The sequence below is a fragment of the Ostrinia furnacalis genome, unplaced genomic scaffold (assembly GCF_004193835.3).
Source record: "Ostrinia furnacalis isolate ACB-3 unplaced genomic scaffold, ASM419383v2 OfSCF0232, whole genome shotgun sequence".
Lineage (NCBI taxonomy): Eukaryota > Metazoa > Arthropoda > Insecta > Lepidoptera > Crambidae > Ostrinia > Ostrinia furnacalis.
In genome coordinates, this window is record NW_021130471.1 from 106,328 (window position 1) to 130,743 (window position 24,416).

Genomic DNA, 24,416 nt, shown 5'->3' on the forward strand with positions numbered 1-24,416 from the left:
AAAAATCTCCTCATAAGCGAGGATTATTAGATTCTCTTGTTGATTTTCCGCTAACTTTAGATTGCTTTCAAACTTTTATACAAGTTCAGTTTCGTACATCGCCTGTGTAACGCGGCAAAGCGTCCAGCTTTTGGGTCAATCGTAACAAAAAAAACTACCAGCACTACTAAATAAAGTACCCACCAATGAGATTGAAAAAAAAAAACCAAATAAATCAATGTGGAATAACAATCTATTCCTAGTTGTGACAGTGCCTTCAATAGCCATTTTCCTACGAATCAAGCGTGGAAAAACGGCACAACAGCTTTTGTGACTAAAATTATAGCAAAAGAGACTAACCAAAAATTAGATAACGCAATCTATCACAAAATGACTAAGCCCGTTATCACCATCAATCCCTTATGAAAACAAAATTCCTGATAAGTGTTACCATAGGAGTCACTTAAAAAATAGGGATTGATGGTGAAAACGAGCATAACTATTTCAATGTGTTTAATCTTTATTTAAACTTAAAGAAGGTATAATGCTATACAGGGTGTTAGGTAAATGGGTATATGAGCCGACACTAGCCCATGTTAGCATGGGCATATAAATGGTATGGTGAAGTCAGAAATTTGATATCATAAATTTAATTTTTTTAATTTTCATGCAAAATTAATTTTATGAAATCCGTTTTGTATGAAAATTAAAATAATTAAAATGAAGATATCAATTTTCTGACTTCACCATACCATTTATATGCCCATGTTAACATGGGCTAGTGTCGGCTCATATACCCATTTACCTAACACCCTGTATAGCATTATACCTTCTTTAAGTTTAAATAAAGATTAAACACATTGAAATAGTTATGCTCGTTTTCACCATCAATCCCTATTTTTTAAGTGACTCCTATGGTAACACTTATCAGGAATTTTGTTTTCATAAGGGATTGATGGTGATAACGGGCTTAGTCATTTTGTGATAGATTGCGTTATCTAATTTTTGGTTAGTCTCTTTTGCTATAATTTTAGTCACAAAAGCTGTTGTGCCGTTTTTCCACGCTTGATTCGTAGGAAAATGGCTATTGAAGGCACTGTCACAACTAGGAATAGATTGTTATTCCACATTGATTTATTTGGTTTTTTTTTTTCAATCTCATTGGTGGGTACTTTATTTAGTAGTGCTGGTAGTTTTTTTTGTTACGATTGACCCAAAAGCTGGACGCTTTGCCGCGTTACACAGGCGATGTACGAAACTGAACTTGTATAAAAGTTTGAAAGCAATCTAAAGTTAGCGGAAAATCAACAAGAGAATCTAATAATCCTCGCTTATGAGGAGATTTTTCTGAAAGTACCATCGTGAGTAGAGTATTAAATGTTTTTCGTTAATCATAATAAGATAACAAACTCACCTCAGGCACTGACTCATAATTAGGATCATTTGAGGATCAATCAAACTCAGTAAATTGAGATTGAGAGCCATCTGCGCTCACCTATTGTTTGCAATGGTGAAACTGAGAAAGCTATCATCATAGTCATTCCGAAAAAAAACCAATACAAGTCATAAAAGCAATTATATTTTGCTTAGGCTTCTTAAAGCGCTTTGATATTGCTATCAATCGATTGCAATATCATGGAGTAGGTACGAGGGGCGGCTGAAAAGTTTTGAGCCTAAGGTATTAAAAATGCCGATAGAAAAGTATAAAAAATATATTTTTCTATTTAATCTCCCTCTACTACAACGCACTTCTTACATTTGTGTAAAAGAGCTTTTAACCCACTGAAAAAAAATTCGCAAACTTTGCCTTCGAAATGATCCTCTAACGACGCCTTCATTTCTTTGTCACTCAAAAATCTTCGTTCCTGGAGGTCCTTTTTCCAAATTGAGAATTAGAAAAAAAAACTAAGGATTTGGACTAAACTGTGTGGTAGGTGATTAATTTCTTGAAATCCAGTTTTACCCGGGGCAAGTCTTGCAACATGCGCGGTGTGCACGGGCGAATTGTCTGGCAATAACAGATTTCATTTCGCCAGTTTACCTCTTATTATTTCGACAACCACTTGACGCACTCTTATCAACAGTACAGTAAAATAATCCCCGTTTATTGTAGGTAGTCAATGAATAAAATTCCTCCACAATCCCAAAAATAGTGGCTATGAGCTTGGGTGTCGATCGCTCCACTTTGAATTTCCGCGGCGGCGTTTTCCCTTTTCAATCCATTGCATTGACTCTTGTTTTGACTCTAAGGCAGCTCCCCGGGGGTGCTCAAACGGCTCAGTAGATTAGTGTCGTGACTCTTTGTGGGTGCAGATGTGGCAACCAATGCCTTCAGCGCGCTTGTCAACTGCTGAATGGGCCCTTCAGTGCCGTCAGTAACTGGCGGCGGTGGAAACAGATAGCCTTTGTTATTTCCATCGTTGTTAGCTTTCTGTCCCTCTAATTCACGCTGACTGCGCTCCATCCATTCTTTCACGTTGCTGCCATCGTATCTACTCTCGCTTTCGTCACATCTTGATGAACATGAACTATACTGTTCCTCCACAGCAGCCAAATCAGCCTCCAGCTTTTTCTGGACCAATTCCATTTGTATGCGAGCCATTTCCTTTGCCGCTTCCAATTCCAATTTCTTCTGTTGAGCTTTTATCGCGGACGACGCCATCTTTGATTTTGATTTGTGCGACGACTTTACCGAAGATTTTTGTAACGTGCTGGGTTTTACATTTTCCTCTTTGACCCCGCTTGTTCCAGGTTCGATCACATTCTCTTTTCCTTGTTCGTCGCCCTGCTCACCGATGTTAGTACCATTGTTGGGGCATTCATTATTTCGTGCACTGCGAGTTTTGACCATTGTCGTAGACGTACACCGCGGCGGCGTGCGGAACATTTAGATCCGACTCGATGGACCAATGTTGGCGGTGGAAGTCTTGCAGTTCATAAATGAAAAGCCGTTTCTTCAAAAGGACTGTATTTGTTCAACATAAAAACCAAGACGAAAGTTCCATGACCCCTTGACAGCTTACAAGTCAAAAAAACATATTTTATTTTTAAATCTAGGGCTAACACCATAAAGATTAATCAAGGAGTTTAACTAACTAACACTATAAAGGTTGTTGCTAATCGCGTCGCTAACAATTAATTTGATGGAAACCAATTTAATTACATGTTCTGATGATGTAATGCTTTTTAGCTTATTAATGTCGTTGCTATGGGATTTTCTGCTTCACTTAAGCAAGCATCGTTTATGAATACGGGTGTTACAATCTGTACTACATATTATTATAAAGCTGAAGAGTTTGTATGTTTAAACTGTTGTAAAAATGCTTAAACGCGCTAATCTTAGGAACTACTGGTCCGATTTAATTTTTTTATTATGTTGGATAGTCTATTTATCGAAGAAGGCTTTAGGCTACATCATCTTACTATAGCAAATAGGGGTGGAGCAATAAAGAAAAATGTTGTAAAAAGGGAATTGATACTATTTTTACGCGTACGAAGATGCTGCTGCCTGTTAGGTACTTCAACACTAGCGACCCGCCCCGGCTTCGCACGAGTGCAAAGCTGATATGCATGTATTATACGTGTAAGCCTTATAACGGTATCGATGTAGCCAATGAGATGCTGTCATAGTGACATTGACGTAATGTCAATGTCACACGAGCAAACGTGAGAATAGTGGGACGCGCGGTGACGACTCCCCGGGCTTTTGTGCTAAGTGATGAATTGTATTTAAATTAAGGACATAAAATGCGAATGTTGAGTATTGTTTTATTTATGGAAATGGATCTACCTACCGGCTTTTAATAATACATACTTAGGGACAGACAGCAGAAAGCGACTTTGTTTTATGCAGTGATTCTTCGTACTTCGATCATCGTCTATTTTACTCCAAAGTTTTATATTAATTTGGCTATTCTTTACACAGTGATTAAACATAGTCTAGGAAGTTTTGCTATCACGGTTCTGTTATTCCTGAAAGTAATCGGAAACTTTGGATCAATAATTGATTAGTTTGAAGTTTCTACTAAGAATCCTTATAAAATACTTAGGTAGGTATTTTTTAACAGACGTGATATTTAAACCAGATTTTAGTTAGAAATTCTGCACAGATTCTATGATTTAAGGTTGGTATGTATTCATAGTCTTGTGTAATGTAAGAAAACCTCGCATATTTCACTTTCTTTCTAACTTAATAGAACATGTTAATATTACATTTACGAAAAAATATTTTGACGTTAGAATTTTAAAGTGAGTTAGTCTAGACTATTTTAAATTACAAATTCAGTTCACCATTAATATTAATGAATCGTTACCAAATTAATTTTGAAGTTATACATCCTAGTCATAAATCAGGAATGAATTCAAGACTTCTATTTATGTTCTTAAAAATCATCATCATCATTATCTCAGCCATAGGACGTCCACTGCTGAACATAGGCCTCCCCCAATGCTTTCCATGTTGCCCGGTTGGTAGCGGCCTGCGTCCAGCACCTTCCTGCTACCTTTATGATGTCGTCGGTCCACCTTGTGGGTGGACGTCTCAATACAAAATTCACTCTAGTATTGTGTTTATCACATCGAGGTGGATCGACGACTCCTAAAGGTAGCAGGAAGGAGCTGAATGCAGACCGCTGCCAACGTTTATTTATTATTTGTGAACGTTGGCGATGTGAAAATCATTGGGGAAGGCCTATGTTCAGCAGTGGACGTTCCGTGGCTGAAATGATGATGATTTTACTCCTAACAACTCAAATAAATTCTTGTTACTTAAAGATGTTATAACTAGACCTTTTTAACTCTCATCAGTTTAATTGAAAAGAATTCCTGTTTGCCAAGATTCTATCACAGTTTCTTAGTACTTTTGTCGTATTTTGCGCCTAAATCGTCTATCGGCTCCAGGATCGGTACACGATCCCATCCCATTCGATTTACATTTAAATTCATCCTTCGTTGCCAAACTTCATGAAACTTCGTGGATTGCGAAGGATTTTTTCTATATTGGGGGAATAACTTAAATGGTCTTTTAAGTAGGCCTTATAAACCACTAAAACTCTGATTTATGTGTGCAGGGAATATTTGTGTAACAATAATGAAATATTTTTCCGTTGTACGACCTGTAATCCCCCTACCAGTACGATCATTTAATTTTAATGCGACATAGGCATAACATCGATGACACAATAAGATCAGCTTAACGCCCAGATTCTTATATATTTCTTTTCGGGCAAGTTTGCAATATCTTTCCAGAATGAAAACTTGTGTCACAGTGCGGTCGTACTTTGAAAGTCATGTAGGTACTTAAACAAAATGCGTCTAGTTCATAGCAGTCTTTGCGATGGGAACGAATAGTGTACAAATAGCCGTGGGTTCCGACAGAGTTTCTACCATATCCCCAATTTTTCAGTGACAGTATACTACTACTGAGGGAGAAATATGCGTACACCTTAATTTAACCGTGACTATAGCCCTATTCCGGGTTATTGTGTCGAGTTTGACAGACTTTTGGGACCATGACCTGATGATTCTAATGATGATTGGCAATGACAATGTACAAATAAAAGCTTATTAGCTAGATTTCTCAGTATATTTTTGTTACAGCGTGCCATACGAGGAGCTGCGGCAACGTTACCTCCAATTCTCCGTGTATGACTTCGATCGGTTCAGCCGCCACGACCTGATCGGTCACGTGGTGCTCAAGGGACTCCTGGAGTCCGCAGACCTGCACCAGGAGATCGAGTATACGATGAACATCCTTGCTCCACCTCAGGTATCTATTATCTATTCGTATAATGTAAAAAAAGCGAAAGACCACTCACTCATCACGAAATCGCAGAAACTGCAAGTGCTAGGAGTCTTAAATTTTGCATGGGGTTTCTTCTAGAATGTAGGTGCTCACTAAGGTGGGATTTTGCAAAATTCAACCCCTAAGCCCTAAGGGGGTAAAACGGGGTCCACGTTTACGAAGTCGCGGGCGGCCTCTAGTTTTTAATAAAAAACACACCATTGCTGATAGGAATGTTTATTTTTTATGTCATATGTTCAAATAGCTGTGAGGCATTAGAAATTCATTGCAAAGGGGAGGGAAGGTAGTATAATTAGTTAGATTTAGCTTAGGTATTGCTTAAGCACATCTTTACCCCTTTCTCTATTTGTTGACAATGTTTTGCAATGTATACTCAATGTTCTACCTGGGTGTGATGGAAAAACAAATATTTTCGCTACTGATAAAAACAACCCATTTTACATTAAGGAGCGATAAAAGTTACCGATAAATAAATCCTGCCTATAATTCAATGCCAAAAGAAAACCGCTAAATCATTCTAAATAAGTTAATTCCTTAACCCTTAATAGCTCTCCCATATTTTATAGCCTGATTCCATTGACCCTAAACTGTCGAATACGCATTGTACCCGTATCCGGGCACGGGTCATTTATCAGCTGTCCCGGGCAATATTGCTCTTTCTTGTCCTACGTTCCCTTAAGGACCTTCGGGAGCATTTCAAGGCCTCGCACCTTTGTCAGAGGTTATAATATTTAAGAAGCTCAACTCTTATCAGAAACACCCAAGGAGAATTAAATAGAGTAGGGAAAAGTTTTGTCATGAGGATATAGAGGAAATAAAATGTAATGGGAATAAACATATGGGGCAGATAACCCACGGGGTAATTCCGAAATTATACAGTAGGTACTTACAATAGAATTTTTAGTGGCTTTCGCAAAAATGCATACCCAATATTCAAATGTGTTTAGCTGAACAACTGTTTTTTTTAATAATTATTTTTTAAAACGAAAACTGTAGGTGTAAAAAAGAATACTATTTTGTCAGATTCAACATCTGTTACCAGTTTTTTTTTTTTTTCATTTTATTTATCACTTAGTTAGCAAGTCACTTTTCGAGCTGATTGGCTGTTGTACTCAGGCTACTCAAGGGTCACCTCGATTGAGAGTTTACGTGGATATTAATATTAATTTAGACTTTAGTTTGCTATGGACCATGGATTAATATGATGTTAACAGTTGAAATAATTGTCAACACAATATTTCTGTTTCATTATTGTAAATTGAACCAACTTTTCATTTTGACTTTACTCCCTTTAGATCCCGGTTTCGATGAAAATAGTTATTATGTATTCTCGTATGTTTAACAATGTATAAAGAACGCTATATCACAAGATTCACGTTATGGCTGAGTTGCACCATCTTAACTTTGACGGTAACTATGTATAAAACTTTAACTGGGGTTTTTGTATGGAGTTTAACGTTTGTTATAGTTAAAGATGGTGCAACCCAGGCTAAAGAGGCTAGGTTGCATGGTTGCCAAAATCGAAAAATAAATAAAAATAGCACTACATAATACCACCACGATCTATACTACCTTCAATTTAGATTTAAAAACATCCCTCAACGGCAAAACTTTTGATTGTAGGTCATTAATCTACATTTATTCTGGACTAGGCTTTGATCTAGATTTTGAAAGAAATACGATAAGGTTACTACTTTTTATTAAACCAGTCAATAAGGTTGCTTCAGGGATCACGTTAGAGAGGAATATGTCGTATTATAGATCGTGTCATCCACGAAGACGCGCCCCACCAATTTTTGGTCGAGGGAAGCGCAGGATGATGGGAGTTTGCAATCCGAGCGTCATTATTGTAGTGTGCGAGTGCATTCATGTAATTTAGCATGTTTCTCTAGGAACTAGAAACAATATGAACTAGTAGAAGTGCAAAGTGCTGATGGAATTAAGATTCAAAGAAAAAGAAGAGAGTGATGAAAGATAGACCGTGTATTTTCAGAAAGAGAAGTGAAGTGACAGATATAAACAAACAGTATTAAAAGCCACATTCAAATACCTATAGCTATCAAAACATAGAATGTATGTACAGCCAGTTCTGGTTAGGTACTTAAAAAGCAGGTTTTTACAGTTTCAAACATTAACAGAAGAATGGTGAGGCGCGTCTTCGTGGATGGTACTATTATATGACTGATTCGGTATGTTTGTTCTATAGGAGAAGAAAGACCTTGGAGAGCTGATGCTGTCACTCTGCTACTTGCCGACAGCAGGCAGACTGACGGTGACCGTCATCAAGGGCAGGAACCTCAAGGCCATGGACATCAATGGGTCCTCAGGTTGGTGATATGACTTATATTTAATCACTAGGCTGAGTGATTAAATTTTAGCCGTAATTATAACGATAACCGGTGTTTTTAGGATGGAGTTTGACAGATTTTTGACGTCTGTTATAGTTAAAGTATCCGGGAATTTTCAAGGCGAGAGTGAATAGGCACTTACAGGGCAGATATGTACCATCCTAGACTGCATCCCACTTAAGATCAGGTACGATTGTGGTCAAATAACTGCCTTGTTGTGCATAAAAAAAAAGTAAGAATGCCACCCAGCCTAAGGCTGCGTTTCTACCAGAGATGTGCGAGGATGCGTACTGCGTAGCGAGGGATGTGTTTCCACAAGAACAAGAACCAATAGAAACGCTTAATTTACCGAGGCGAGGTATCCTCGCACATCTCTATTGGAAATGCAGCCTAAGGGGCAATAAAATTTTATGATGCAATAAAAATCAACAGCCTCAGGCGAGATTTGAAGCCACCATTTTTCAATTGATGGACAACGTGAAGGTTGCAGGAAGTAGCTCAACGCATGGCCGGTCGTTACGGAAATCTTTGGAGGCGGCCTTTGTCCAGCAGTGGATGTCATAAGGCTGAAAATCTTAACTCGGTTTCAAATACAATACTAGTATGTTCTTTATACCCGTAATTAAAATAAGATTGAAATTCGTACTAATTTAGACTCGTCTTGTACGTATGAAATTCAAATTTCCTCCCTTGGTGATTGTAACGCTCCCGCTCCCAGTAATCTTGGGTATTGTCTCCCCACCTGATTAAGGGAGGCTTTCATTTCGTCTACCAAGTACATTGACCTTCTTCTTTGTCTGGTATATTTGTTGATTAATCTCTTTAAACGCGATAGTATAATTTTTCTGCCTCTGGCAAATTAGAAGGGTCATACTTGCTGCCTTTAGTGGTGACTGAGTTTGTTGCGGCGCTTCTTCTCAGCACTTGCCAAATGTTTGTCTCGAAGCGCTGGTAGGGCAAAAAAAGAATGAGACATGTATAGGCTCCTTAAGAGCATTTGACGATTTCAAGTACTAATTTAATTAGTCTAAACAAATAAAGATAATTTTGATTTTGATTTTGATCTTGGGCTTCCTAATTTAGGAAAGTATTTAGTGACGTGATATGATGATGATATTAAAAATTTAATTTGAAATGTCATTCTCAGTTACATTTGAATGGGTAATTTTGGGCTTTGTTCTACTAAATTGGCGGAAGAAAATGATAATTTCTTTGGGCAGCCTAACTCCTCTGAGCCATAGCCGTGTGTTTTAAAATCTGACTTTTAGAGCTGCTCTCAAAGTCTCATAAATTGTTATAAATAGCTTGAAAAATCGAAATGCTTCAGGTGGGAATCGAACCCACGACTTTTCGCTTGCCGGGCGAATGCTCTTCCATCTGAGCTACCTAGACACTGGATGACATTTTCAAGTGTAATACGCTGTTGCGATCGCGTTTGTTTCATTAATGCTGGGTATCGACTCCCGCCTTAGGCAGTTCGATTTTTTTAAGTTATTTATAATTTAGTTTGAGAAGCGACTTTAATCGTTAAGAAATTTTAATAAACACTAGCTGACCCGGCGAAATTCGTACCGCCTTAGCGTAGAGATTTTCTTTATATTTTTTCCGTAAAAACCTTGTACAGAGTATTAGAAAACTACAAAAAAATCAGCCAAATCGGTCAAGCCGTTTTCATGTTATGTCGTGACAACGGAAAACGGGTTTCATTTTTACTATAGATTAAATTGTTGTCTAGATCCGTACGTGAAGATCTGCCTCATCTGCCAAGGCAAGCGCATCAAGAAGAAGAAGACGACCGTCAAGAAGAACACCCTCAGTCCGGTGTACAACGAGGCGCTGGTCTTCGACCTGCCGGCTGACAACGTGTTTGACGTCACGCTGCTTGTCAAAGTCATCGATTATGACAGGTGAGTTTAGTTCTTAGAGCCAAAGCATGTAGCGGGGCAGTGTATCTGTGGCGTGCACATGAGCGGTGAACGTCGCGTGATATCAGGCCTGTTCATCTCCGCGAGTTTACATCGAAAACAAAACAAGCACTATGGCACCCTACAGGATTACTATTCGACAAGGCCTCACTCACATACGAGCGAGCATTGAGTGTATGATGGAATAAAATTAATATTCATGATAATTCATGCTTAATCATGTATTTCCTCCGCCATTTTCTGCAGTTTGGCACCTCACGTCACACATCATTTTACCAAAGTCTATCCTATGGCTTCGGCGCAGGACCGATCACTGACGTTTGTCAACAAAATGGTGCTTGACTTGAGACAATCTAAATTACACTATGTCGTTTATGACATTGAGCATACATTTTTTTAAATACCTTCGCGAAGTAAACCTTCTATACGTAATAATTATAATTATTCTGTGGTGATACGCGAAATCTTTGCGGTGCGGCGCCGCAACGCATTTGTGTGCAAAGCACAGGCTTTCAGGCCTTTTATCAAGACCATAATTCAAATGATCATTTCTTTAATAGCTAAAACGAATAGAGGCGGAGCAGTAAAAAAAATGTTACAAAAAAGGGAAATATTATTCAAACAATTTTCACGTGAACGAAGTCACGGGCACAGGTAGTTGTCATATTATTAAAAACTCAATCTTTAAATTCAACAAATCAACCGCCTCAACAAAGTTTGCTTGATATTAAATCGAATTTTATGTTCTCTAATACGCCCTTAAAAGTTTTTGGGCAAGTTAAGTAGGTATGTCTTGTACAGTTGCTTAGGTAGTAAAATATACATTTAGTCTTATTCTGAAGGCTGTATTTTCTATTAGAATATATTTTGGTTTAATAATAGCAACTTAAACAATAACCCGCTTTCTTGGAAGTGCCATTTAGTTTGATAACTTTATCACGTGGTGAGTATCGAACTAGATATTGAGTCGCCCACGCAAAACTCGAGTTATTTAATTTTAACAGTGGAATGTTCAATTTGTATCGTCGCCCTATTTAAGATAGAATAATCAAAGGATGATGGGCATATTGGGCGTTAAACCAACAGAAACAAAAAGTATACTAAATTAAAGCTTAATACTAGTACTTTTCATTTCATAGTATGACAACAATCCTGAAATACGCGGGGATACGGAGATAGAGGTCGTTGAATATGCAAAGTTTCCATAGTATTTCACATCACATTAGGGTAATAAAAATAGTATTAGGTCAATTAGATTAAGCAATCTAATTGATATATCGATAAAAGCTTATCGATATATTGAGAGTATTGTATCATATCTTAATATCGATTCTATCGATTTAGTAAGTATGTATACCGAATAAATCATAATCGATTATTCAATTGCAATAATAATAATCGATTATATTGCTGAAAATAAGGAATTGAATTAACAATCAAAAATAATAGTAATGATGGTAATCAATAAAATCGATTAATCGAATTGTTAATCGATAAATCGTTATTTGGCAATGTCGATTAATAATCGATCCGTGATCGATTATGCGACAACACTACAACTTAACTGGGAGAAATCCCATTGAAACATGACTGTGTTCATGTCATTTCTCTAAACGGTACCTAGGTATGGTCCTACGCTTATAATGTAGAACATGGTTTAAATATACCATTTGTTGGCCCCACTCCTGAACTGTTGGACATAATAATGGATAAATAACTTATAATGTATTTAAAATGTAAGTAGATAAGTATATTAATTAAAAATATTTTTTGTTTGTGCAATACAGCATCTATTAGGCTCCTTTTCAGCCAAATGACGTCCACTGCTGGACAAAGGCCTCCCCCAAGGTTTTCCACAATCTATTACTATTACACATTATGTAAATTTCCAAGCAAACCCGGGAGTTTTTGATAGTTATTTATATGAAAATACATTTCTGATATTAAGTCCTAACAAATAATAGTAGTTACATTTCTGTTGGTTTTACGCCCAGATTCCATAGAAAAGTGCCCATCATCCTTTGAAACGCCCGTTTTCACAAACGATACTGCTTAACTGAAGCAGCAAATCGAACGCACAGCGTTGAATAGAGCTCTGTGTGTCAGCCTGTTCGCCCACGCGCACTGTGAGACCTCATTGTAACGTTTGTGAATACGGGCGTAAGTCATTAACGACGTAACTCGAATTGTTTACAGAATTCATTGTTTACGAGGGTAGTTCAAATAGAGTGGGCGATGACCTGATTCAATAGCTTTGATACAGTAATAACGGCTATAAATAACTTAAATTAAAGATAGATTACATAATTTGATTTGATTAAATTCTAATGTTTTATGAACGCTTACTGCTGAAAGTAATTAAAACATGGATCAAATTTTACAGAGCGTCAAAGGGCACAAGAGAGCTTAATGCTATACGCTATGGTCCAATATTATAAAGCAAAGTTATTTATTTCCAATAAATTGATAACCTAGAGTGGTCTCGAGTACAGTTAAATGTAGTGCACTGTGAAGTAAGACATACCTTTGCGCGATTGATTGCCACCCCTAAAATTGACAGCTCGTACTCTTAGCTCGATTCTATATTTTTTCCTAACCACCTTTTTTCCTCAAGGATCGGACCCAACGAGCTGATCGGCTGCACAGCCATCGGTTCCACTCTGATCGGCATCGGCCGCGACCATTGGCTAGAGATGCTGGACAACCCTCGCAAACCAGTCGCCCAGTGGTACCCGCTGAACAAAAGCCCCCCTGCCAATGTCACGCTGCCAAACAATACCCAGCAGAACTCCGGGCTCAGTTGTCTAAATGGAAGGTAAGATTAATCCTAAAGTCCGGTCGCCGAGCACGTAGAATTTCGTCCAATGAACCCAAGCTGACTGTCCATCATAACGATCGTCAGAGACCAGGGCCTGATAAAACAATAATCAATCAAACTGTTAATTTTTTCATTTCAGAGTTTGACGCCCGTATTCACAAACGATGCTTGCTTAAGTGAAGCAGCAAATGGAACGCACAACGTTGAATAGAGCTCTGTAATTGGTTTGTGTGCCACCCTGTGCGTCCACGCGTACTGTGAGACCTCATAGTAATGTTTCTGAATACGGGCGTGAGAGTAAAATAATGGAACCGTTCGTAAAACTGGGTCATGTGAAATCTTTTTATTTCTTAGCTAAACCATCCTTAGTGAACGTAACAGTACGTGGGAGTTATTTTCGGAGGGCTTCTTTTCTTCTAATTTAGCAGATTACAACCGCTATTCTTGGCTTTAGGGCGTTCTATAAACTTTTTATCCTCTTAACTTTTAACCTTAAATGTTAATTGTTAAATCCGTAATCTCTTCACTAAATTCTGGGTCATGTTAATCCATCTTTGGAAGGTTTCACCTGCGTTTTATTAACCAAATGAGGCTGGTGTTTGAGTTTGTAATTTCCTTCGCAAAATTAATTAATAAACCCGTTGACTTTAGAGCTGATTTAAAAGTTTACCTTAGTGTTAGAATGACAATTTTATTTTATGAGCAGCACTTTATAATTTTTTAAGGTCAACGTGATTTATGAAAGCTGAAAATCTTTTCTAATTGAATTTTTAGTAAGCCTATTCACTACAGAAAATACTGTAAATATAATTATAGGTATACGCTTAACTTAGAGCTTGAGGTACGAAGGAGCACGGGAGGGGTGACATTGACATAGTAATGTGACAGAACATTTGTCGGCCGTTTGGTGTAGTGGTTCAGAACGGACTACTATGCCGAGAGGTCCCGGGTTCGATTCCCGGCCGGGCAGAAATTGAAATGATGAATTTTAATTTCTGTGACGGGTCTGGGTGTGACTATGTATAATATTTATGTATTTAAAAAAAAAAAGAAGTATATAAGTAGTATATCCGTTAAGCTAGCACCCATAACACAAGCATTAAGTTGCTTACTTTGGGGCTAGCTGGCGCTGTGAGAAATTGTCCAAAGATTTATTATTATTATAATCTGAAGATCTGAAGTCTCGCTGACGTTTGACGTTACAAAAACTCCCTCCCGTGCCGCTCCCATACCTCAGTACCTCTAGTAGGAAAAACTTTCGAGTTCGTTTCGTTGCGTATTCAAAGTGTCATCGAAAAATTTTGTATGAAAAATTAAACAGCGCCCCCTGGGGCGGCTATAATATAGGGGGCGCTGTTTAATTTTTCATACAAAATTTTTCGATGACACTTTGAATACGCAACGAAACGAACTCGAAAGTTTTTCCTACTAGAGGTACACGTAGTGACTGAGTAAAGAGCTAGACCAGTGTGCTTACCATGAGTTTACGTTAGGTGTGCTCGCTAGCCGTGTGGTGACGGCAGAGTAGAATACATTTGTCACCAACCCCTACTCTTCCCGCGGGTATCGTAAGAGGCGACTTAGGGACTACACATCAAACAGAGAATGGGCAGCAGCGCTCTCTGAAAAACATCAATCTTTTAAACTGCGATCTCCAACCCGCCTGCCAAGCGTGGAGATTATGGCAAAACCCTCCACTATAGTGGAGGAGGCTCATAGTCCAGCAGTGGACTGTAAAGGGCTGTTGATGATGATGATGTGCTCGCTAGCGACTGCGTAAAAAAAATACATTACTTGTATGACATATTGTTCAGCGCCCCTAGCGGCTACTTTCAAGAAACAAAATCTTCATAGAGATTTTTGACGTACTCGCTAGCGAGCAAACTTATCATAAACTCATGGTAGGTACACTGTAGTAAGAACTTTAGACTTACACTGTATCGTTCTTTTCAGATGAAGGGAACTTAACCAAACGACTGACATTAAGATCCTGAAGATAAGATGGCGGCAGACATTAGAGAGATTGAATAGCAATGAGTAGATAGCTCATCTCGCGATGCCAAACGTTTAGGTATAATGGTTGTATGTCCATTTATAGTAGATACTGAATGTCAAGTGATAATGGATGTAGAGAGATAGATTTAGACATGTCTGTATAAGTAGAAAAAGAATTTAAAGCTTGAAATGTTACTGGATTAGTTCACCAAATATCGAAAGATTAGTAGCCGTAGACCCTTGATATTTATATTTAGATATAAGTTGTCACGAATCATTGCCATTCCCTTCTACACTTTTATACGTCTGTATTAATTACGTTCCACTTCTAGTCGTATCTGACTTAGTTAGAACCTTGACTGTATACTATTACTTCTATACATATTTATACAATGTTTATATATTATCTAAACGCACATTTCAAATTTAAGACTTGAACGCGTCATGTACATACATTATTATATTGAAATATCGTGAATGTTGTATATTCGTGGTCTTTTAAAGTAGTTGTTAAGATAATTATGGATATTGACTTAAGTCGTTTATTATATTTAGATAAACTTTATCTTCAAAGGAATATCATATCAAATATACTTGATATCACTTGTAATGATAATAATATTGTTTCCAATATTGCACAATACTAACTATATTAAAATTTGTTGAAAAATGGAGCGTTTACTATTTCAGTGTCGGACAATAATGTAGATGGAATATATTCATGAAAGAAGTTAAATCTGCATTTTCAATGAAAAAAAGATATTTTAATAAAATTATGCACAGTAAAACAACTTTGTTATGTATATGACAGTTTATGTAAGATGAAATCGAAGCTTTAAATCGTGTTAAAAATTAATATTGTATTGTAAAAAAAATATTTGTCGTAATCTACTCAAATGAAGACAATTTTAAAAATAAGATTGTTGAAATATCATTTTAATACTTGTAGTCTATTTATTTTGTCAAAAATGTAAACAAATAAACAATAATTAACATTCCCCTAAAATTGCAATGCAGACAAGATATGCATACAAACATTGTGTTGGGATTAATTGGAATTATTTGAGTTCTTAACTAAACTTAGATTTTACTGTAAATAAACCCTCCTCAGAATTAACTCCTTAGTCCTTTTTCTGACGTTGTATTAGTTTCTTGATAACTTCGCTAAATTGAATTTAAAAATACATATACCTGCTAGGTTAAATTTGAATATGACTTACTTGTTTTTATTCCCAATCATATTTGTTTATACTTTTGACACAAAATAGCAAAAAAGACGTAAGTATTACTTTAAAAAATCTATTATTCTCAAGATACTAACTGAATGTTGTCAAATCTTTTTAAATAAAACTATACATTTTAAGAATATAAAATATTACAGAATTTTACGATAAATCCTTGTTACAAGACACAGAAAATGTGAAATAATGTTTTTCGATATTAATCTGGAAATCACAAAGGGTGATTTCTTTTTAGAAATAATGAAGCAGTAAATGTAAAAAAAATGTTTTTAGTAATAATAAAACTTGTTACAGCATTTCTTATTATATTAACTCCACTATTGATTTTATATACTCTCATATAATAAACTATAAAAATATAAATATAACTCTACTGGTAAATATATTCTTGACATTATACTCATTGATAAATTTTTACTACGAATTATTATTTGAGAATGTAATTTAAAATTATATCATTATTGTTCAAAAAGAATGAATGAATCATTACTTTTGACTGAACAACTATTGCTAAGTTTAATGATGACTGACAGATCGTATTGGTGTTTTTCAGTGAATGGAAAATAACATGGAATAACGAACGATTATAGGTTTTAAAAGCCTTTGTATGTGAGGCAATTAAAATAAATCTCGCGCTGTATTACCATTGCATGATACGTTTAAATGCAAGCAAAATGATACATCTATACTATACTAATAATATAAAGCTGAAGAGTTTTTTGTTTGCTTAAACTCTCTCAGGAACGACTGGTCCGATTTGTAAAATTCTTTCAGTGTTAGATAGCTCATTTATCAAGAAGACTATGGGCTACATATCATTACTAGCCCAAAGTAACTATTCCACGCAGTCTAAGTCGCGGGCAGTAGCTAGGGTAATGTATATTTATGTTTTTTTTCTTGAGATAGGAACTTGTCGTTCTTTTTGTCGTCTTGAACTGGTTCGAGTCCCGCCTTAGGCAGTTCGATTTTTCTAGTTGTTTATTTAAAACTTGTCTTGACATTGCAAAATGTCTGATACTTTCCATCATTTCAGTGATGTTTATACTAGATCTGTTTTGAAGGAAGGTAGGAATATTATTCTATGTTAATTTCCTTCACTGTGTGTTGCTATGTACTTCCTAACATACTTTGTGGTAGATCTACACTACACTACTATGTATTTCTATTTCTAAGTGTGGATTGGGATGTATTTAAAGATTTTCCTCATGTTATTATTTATGTTTGTTTAGAGTTTCAATGATTTTCAGTTGGCATTTCAAATTCTAAGTTAATTAATGATATTTTGCTTAGTTAATTTGTTTTAAAAATCTTCATTGTAACGTGTTAGTGATCAATTAAATGTAAAAATCTGTTATAAAGGCACAAATATTTGCTACTCAGTCTTTGATTCGTTATGATATTACTTTTCGATGCAATGTTTTCTTTCATTTCTGAAGTTGGACTGAACGGTTTTTATTATTTTTATAGTAAGTTTTTTGCTCTATTTTACGACACAAAACGGTTTTTCAATTGATTTCAGTCCAATTTTCGAAGGATTGTAAATGTTTTTTGACTTTTTATTTTTTTATTTCATACATAAATTGCTTAATATCACTGATACCTTTTGTATGTACGAGTAAGAGTATATGTATGTATGTTGGTAAATTAGAAAGTAGTACGAATCTCAGTATCATTCCAAATTTGAGAGGTTAATGACAGTACAAGTTGTTTGCATGAGATGTAATATTTTTGTATGGGACTAGGATACTGGTCGTACCTAAATACTTAAGTCTTTATACTATAACTGTATCGTTTAAGTCAATGTAAGTGCTTATACCGTTTATGAATAAAATGTTGACTTTTTTAATATTGCTCTTTGATTTATCTGATTAATTTTAAAAACATAACCCTCCTTCTAGCCTCCTACTAGGTGGACCGACGATCTCGTAAAGGTCGCGTGAAGAGCCTGGATGCGGGCAGCGCAGGACCGTGCATTGTGGAAAACCTTGGAGGAGGCCTTTGTCCAGCAGTGGACGTCATTTGGCTGAAACGAACGAACGAACGAACGAACCCTCCTTCTGGTGTTGTTGGGTAAAAACACATTGCTTGGCTAAGGGTGTGCGGTTTATTTAAGATGTGAGACGGCTCCTACCTAACTACTACTTATATGGGTGAAAATCAGAGGTTTGTTATGTAAGGATCACAGAAACTAAAGGGAGATGTGAAGGGGGCAGGCCGGTGTCGCAGCAATATGTCCAAAAACAGAACACATTGCTCGTGACAGCAATGATGACAGCAGCGACGTCTTAATGTAAACAGTTTACATTGCTTGCATAGTATGTACTAAAGATTATTCGAACGTTGAGTACCTACTGATACTGCAGTGGATAATGAGCACTTTTGATTACTTTGTGTGTGTGAATTTCTAATGCGACACTGAGTTTCGAACTCAGTATCTCTATGGTAAGTACCTCTATCGATCTACCTTGTAATGTCTGCCACATAGAAAACGCACCACACACCACAATCGATCCGAAAGACGTCTTAGAGTAGGCGCACAGCGTTGATTTTTCGTCGGCCGATAGTTTAGTCGGGCAGTTGATCAGTATGGGCATGTATGGGAGTGCGCACACTACGCCGATTCGATTTGGCCGATTCTTCATACAATTTAAAATCGGGCACAACTATCGGCCGACTAAAAATCAACGGTGTGCGCCTACTCTTAAAGTGAGTATGGACTAGAGCATTTATATGTAATGTGACTTTCTTACGAATGGTAAAATACAGGTAAAATTACCCCAGTAGCTGGAAACACATACCTGTAACAAAGAAAGATTTAGGATAAGTACAATAATTAGTTCTTGCAACTCACAAAGGCGAGTGAGCTTCAGGCGATTATCACACTGCACCGCGCTCCGCCGCGGTCCGCGTGGCGACATATAACGAATCCCGCGCGCAAACGCGTTGTCAGTGTGTTGTTGTGCCGCGCGTGTTTTCTATACAAATTGAGGTACTTGCATATAATGATTAAATCTGTCGTCCCGCGTACCGCGGCGGAGCCCGGTACAGTGTGATAATCGCCTTACTTGCGTGTACGTACAGTCACGGAATGAAAAGGTTCGTCAGTTTTCAAATTGATTCCTTCAACGAATTGCGAGCACATATTACCTTTTGAAACTATGTTACAGAATAATCTCGAGTTAGAGAAAATAATCTTTAACTGTTCGTCAGTAAAGTTCAAAATTATTCAGATCAAAGTTGTTTGAAGATTTATCTTGTCAAGATTATTATGATTGATAAACTAAAACCTTCTTGTTTGTTCAACCTGCCATTTTTTATTAAATAAAAAAAACTACGTTTTGTAACATTGCACTGATGGGATAGAAAATTAAACAAGCAAAACCTTATTCGTTAGCAAACGTCATAATTTTAATTAAATGTTAGCAGCACTGTTTCTTGCACGGTTATGTTGGCAGGTTTGACTCTTACAGTACCTATTGCAAGCGAAAACCGACACTAAGGTGACGAACCTTTTCATTCCGCGACTGTACATGCACATAACGATAGTGTAATGTCTATCAAAACTTTTGAAAAACGAACAGTAGCGAGCCACCACATATGTGAAGCTCACTCGCCTTCGTGAATTGCAACAACTATACTCGTACATTCAATGAAGAAAAAATACATTGTTGAATATGACCCTATTTGTATCCCTTTATATTATTTAAATGTAATCAGTAATTAAAATAACTAAATAGGTACCTAAAATAAAATCGATTTTTACAAATTATCACATAATTTTAAATATTGCTTTCTTTCTAAATAACCACACACAAAATAGCAGTCAGCTTTCTAACACCCTGTATTACTAGCATGTTACACAACCGATGCTTCCTAAATCGGGCACGATCCAACCTAATCCTTTAGCCAGATTACGATTAGTTAGCGAGTCCCGCCTGTTCCTAGTAATTCTTGCTAATTGGTATAACGTTCGATGGTAACATTTGATCCTTTTTGAAAGGGATTATGTTTGGCTGTTTTCAGCGCGATTGTATTGCAGAACTAGCGAATCGAACTACTCCTATGTTCTTCTGATTAATTTCGTTGTGGGTCCAATGACAGTTTAACTTGCCCCCGGGACAAACTTGACCTTCACTGGTTGGGTTTTATTGGCGGACAAGCTGTAGATCCTGGCTACACAGGAGTAGCGGTGGTGGGAACGAGAGGCAGGAATAGCTATAACTCTCCAAACTGTTTGGCGTTCCTGGAACTATACATATTACATTACTAATACAAGAACTCTTGGATAGTATGGTGAACATTTGCTATTAATAGGTTGTGTCATAATAAGCCTAAGTTATCTGTGTTAGATAATTAGTTAGGCTTTTGGGAACCTCATTTGATATGATATGACGTGCTTAAATTATGTTGCGTAATGTAAAATTTACATTAGTATACATATCTATCTAAATATACATATATAACTCAAAGGTGACTGACTGACATAGAGATCTATCAACGCACAGCCCAAACCACTGGACGGATCGGACTGAAATTTGGCTTGCAGGTAGATGTTATGACGTAGGCATCCGCTAAGAAAGGATTTTACGAAACTCCACTCCTAAGGGGGTAAAACGCGTACGAAGTCGCGGGCGGCCGCTAGCTAACTCATATACACCTATTTCAATATTTTGATCAATTATTAATAAATCGAGTAATGAATTGAAAGGACTAAGGTCTTGAGCTAAATAAAATTCAATTTCGTGTATTCAATAGGTACCTACCCAAAGACAATACATTTTTTCTAGTTAAAAAAATTGCAGGATTGATTAATGACACAAGCTTAAAGTTAAATTGGATTAGCTGGATTTTTTTTCTTTCGTTAATCTTTCTCGATAAATATTTAAGAAGAATATGAGGGATAGAGTTTAGAAAATTGCTCCTCAAATATATTACAAAAAATCGTTTCGAACTGACTTAAAAACAAATGTCCAAAGTTTATCCTTTCAAATTAAATCCGACACCGACCTTTTCCCCAACTTTTGCTACGTGGGTCAACAGAAAATCGCCTTTTTCTTTCAGTATTTGGAATCGTTCGAGAAAAAGTCATTGCTTTTTTAACCGACTTCAAAAAAGGAGGAGGTTGTTATTAAGATTTTTTTACCTTACTATCATTTTTCTGTAGCTTCGATTGAGTAGATTTTGTTTTCTTTTTTAATTGATTTCGGTTTTGATTTGAAATGAAATCAAAATTTACTCGAAGGCGAGTACGTACGTACTATTTTCTAATATCTATATTTACGATAATCCAGTATGACAGTAGAAAAGTATTAGTACAATAGGTTCGTAGTAGTAGTAGAAATAAAAAAAGTATAAAAAACAACTGTTTCCGCCCGGGATCGAACCGGGGACCTTGTGCGTGTGAAGCACACGTGATAACCGCTACACTACGGAAACTTATTTAAACTGGAGCAAATTGGTACTCAGTAGCTTTAATCGGGGCTACCTTTCACTTATCGAGTTGAGCCACATAATAAACTTGCTTATGATGCTGCAATGCTAAATTATAGTGATATAATTTATGTATAATGATAATTAAGATAATGATTCAACGTCGGCCTACTTGTTTGTGTTCTCTAAACTAATGGAATTTTAGTTTCTATAAAATTATGCATAGTCTAGTACCCGTTCATGCTTTGCTAAAATTGAAACTTACACCCGTATTCACAAACGATGCTTGCTTAAGTGAAACAGCAAATTGAACGCACAGCATTAAATAGAGCTCTGCGATTTGTTCGTGCGTGACCCTGTGCGTCCACGCGCAAAGTGAGACATCATGGTAATGTTTGTGAATACGGGCGTGAATGTCGCACTGTATAATGTTCAAGGATATAAATTGCACAGGTCCAAAACCCTAAATTATTGTATTCTACTACTCTTGTTTATTAATAACTAGAGACCTGCCCCGGTTTCGCACGGGTGCCAAGTATACATATAAACCTTCGTCTTGAATCACTCTATAATTTATTAAAAAAAATCGCATCAAAATCCGTTGCGTAGTTTAAAAGATCCAAGCAGCAGCGGAAAGCGACTTTGTTTTTACTATGTAGTGATAGTTAAGAATAATAAAGTAAGTATTCAGTATTGAGTTATGTTATAATGTTTATCATACACATCTCCCTGTTTTCCTCATATCCAGTGCAAATTATTATCGTGTGACTCCCCACAAGGCCTCGTTATAATGAGCACTCCTGTGTCACCAGAGGAGCCCTAACGAGCTCCGGGATATGGCACAAAATAGATAGGAACAGAAGAAAATGTACGTACAAAGAAGTCTTCCGGCGACTTGGCCCACTTTTAGCTTGGTCCACGGTCAAATATTTAAAAATTCAATCCATGGACCGAGCTAAAATGTGTGAATGAGCCCAGTTTTAGCTTGGCCCACGGGCCAAGTCACTGGATTGAATTTTTAAATATTATTTATAAGGGGGTAAAACGCGATCCACGCGTACGAAGTCGCGGACGGCCGCTAGTTTTGTGTATATAGGCTGTGTTACATTATGTACGTAAGTATGATATAGAAAAACAATAAACACCTGTAATGAGGTAGTAAACTTTTAGTGGGTTATCAATCCGAAAATACTTTTATTGGTCAGTAAGACTCGCATAATAAACGAACGAATTAATATTAGGAAGTATTGTAGGTGTATTGTTAGGTATTATTAAGAATCTATACTATAATATTATAAATGTGAAAGTAACTGTCTGTCTGTCTTTTTTTTACGCCTAAACCACTGAACTGATTTTGATGAAATTTGGCATAGAGATAGATTTATATCCCGGTTTTTGAAACAGGGACGCGCGCGATTATTTTTTTCTGTGACAGACAAAATTTCACGCGGGCGAAGCCGCTGGCAGAAAGCTAGTGCACTATATTTCAACATAAGGTATTATGTTGTCATTTTAAACTTACATTACTATGTATTAGCTTTATTTCATATTTCATATTTGTTTGTATTGGACTGGGTGTTTTCTATGTATAATAAGTATGTATTTACAAAAAGTAAAGTATTTAAGTACTATGTTTATATCCGTTGTCTAGTACCCATAGTACAAGCTTTGCTTAGTTTGGGACTAGAAGCGTAGTGTAAAATGTCCAAGGATATTATTATTATTATTACATTTTTGGTTGAACAACTTGTCTAACAGTAGGTCTACTTGCTTCGGTAAGTATTACTTGGATAACTTGTACATTTTTGTCGACATCACTGTGAGTCATACAGGCGCGTGTTGTCAATTAAGTGCCCATCCCCGAAACATAATTAAAGTGTATATCCGCCTATTATAAGCGCAGAAGCGACTCAAACAATGTTGAACTAACTTACACCCGTATTTACAAACATTACTATGAGGTCTCACAGTGCGCATGGACGCATAGGGTGGTTACTTAGGATATTTAGGCTGAGTTGCATCATCTGTACTTTAACTTTAACAAACGTCAAAACCATGTACCATACCGTACCATATGTACCATCCTAGACTGCATCTTACTTAACAGTTTAACAGCAAGTAAGTCAAATAACTGCCTTGTCCGGCATAAATAAAGTCTGTCAAACTCCATACTTAAAAACACCGGCTAGGTACGGTCAACCGGATGGTTAAGATAAGGTTAGCCATAGCCTTAGTAATAAGTAGGTAGTTGATTCTGACTACGTTTGCAGTGGGTGGGAACGAGGATGGGATTAGTATCTCAGATACATCGTTACTTCCCTTTGCAATCAACGTTAGGAACAAGCGAAAGGTCGGTTCCATTCCCGCCTTAGGCAGTTAAATTTTTTCAAGTTGTTTATAATTTAGTGTAACGATAGGATTACTAACTCTACATAAACAACTCAGGATCAATGATTTGGCTTTATTTGTAAGCAAAATTGGCGGTATATATTGGTGCAAACAGACGTGCAAACAAGCCAATATTGGAACGTGGCGCCAATGCTAGTGTTTGTGCAATTTCTGACGTCGTCGCCTGATTGTCCTTATGTTATCAAGACGTTATTTATGGTAGGTTCCTGCTAGATTACTGACAAATATAATAATAAAAGCTCATCATCGTGTCTATAAGAAGCCTCAAAGACCAATCTTTTGATATTTTCACCCAACCTCTGTCATCAAGGTAATTGGTTCATCATTGTTCTGACGCTTGCCGAGAGTTAGTTTCAACGCAAGAATGAGTACCTACGTGTAAATGATTCTTTCAAACCATTTTAATTTATGTAGTGTTTGAATTTTTCTACATATTTTGATTCATAGTAGTGCAATTTTTTAATAATA

The 24,416-nt window shown here is 36.7% G+C and overlaps 1 protein-coding gene and 1 non-coding gene across 2 annotated transcripts in view; one reads left to right on the top strand and one right to left on the bottom strand.

Moving 5' to 3' along the window:
• LOC114357814 (synaptotagmin-6) overlaps positions 1 to 12,874 on the top strand; it is a 117,059-nt gene extending 104,185 nt beyond the window's left edge. The window contains exons 8-12 of the mRNA XM_028311600.1: positions 5,049 to 5,059; positions 5,578 to 5,746; positions 7,989 to 8,109; positions 9,866 to 10,037; positions 12,670 to 12,874. Coding sequence (XP_028167401.1) covers positions 5,049 to 5,059; positions 5,578 to 5,746; positions 7,989 to 8,109; positions 9,866 to 10,037; positions 12,670 to 12,874 — 678 coding nt within the window. The remainder of the gene's footprint in view (positions 1 to 5,048; positions 5,060 to 5,577; positions 5,747 to 7,988; positions 8,110 to 9,865; positions 10,038 to 12,669) is intronic.
• An 8,598-nt stretch (positions 12,875 to 21,472) lies between these two features.
• Positions 21,473 to 21,545, bottom strand: TRNAV-CAC (transfer RNA valine (anticodon CAC)). The gene has a single exon. It is a non-coding gene; the product is annotated as a tRNA-Val (tRNA).
• Between the last annotated feature and the right edge of the window lie 2,871 nt (positions 21,546 to 24,416).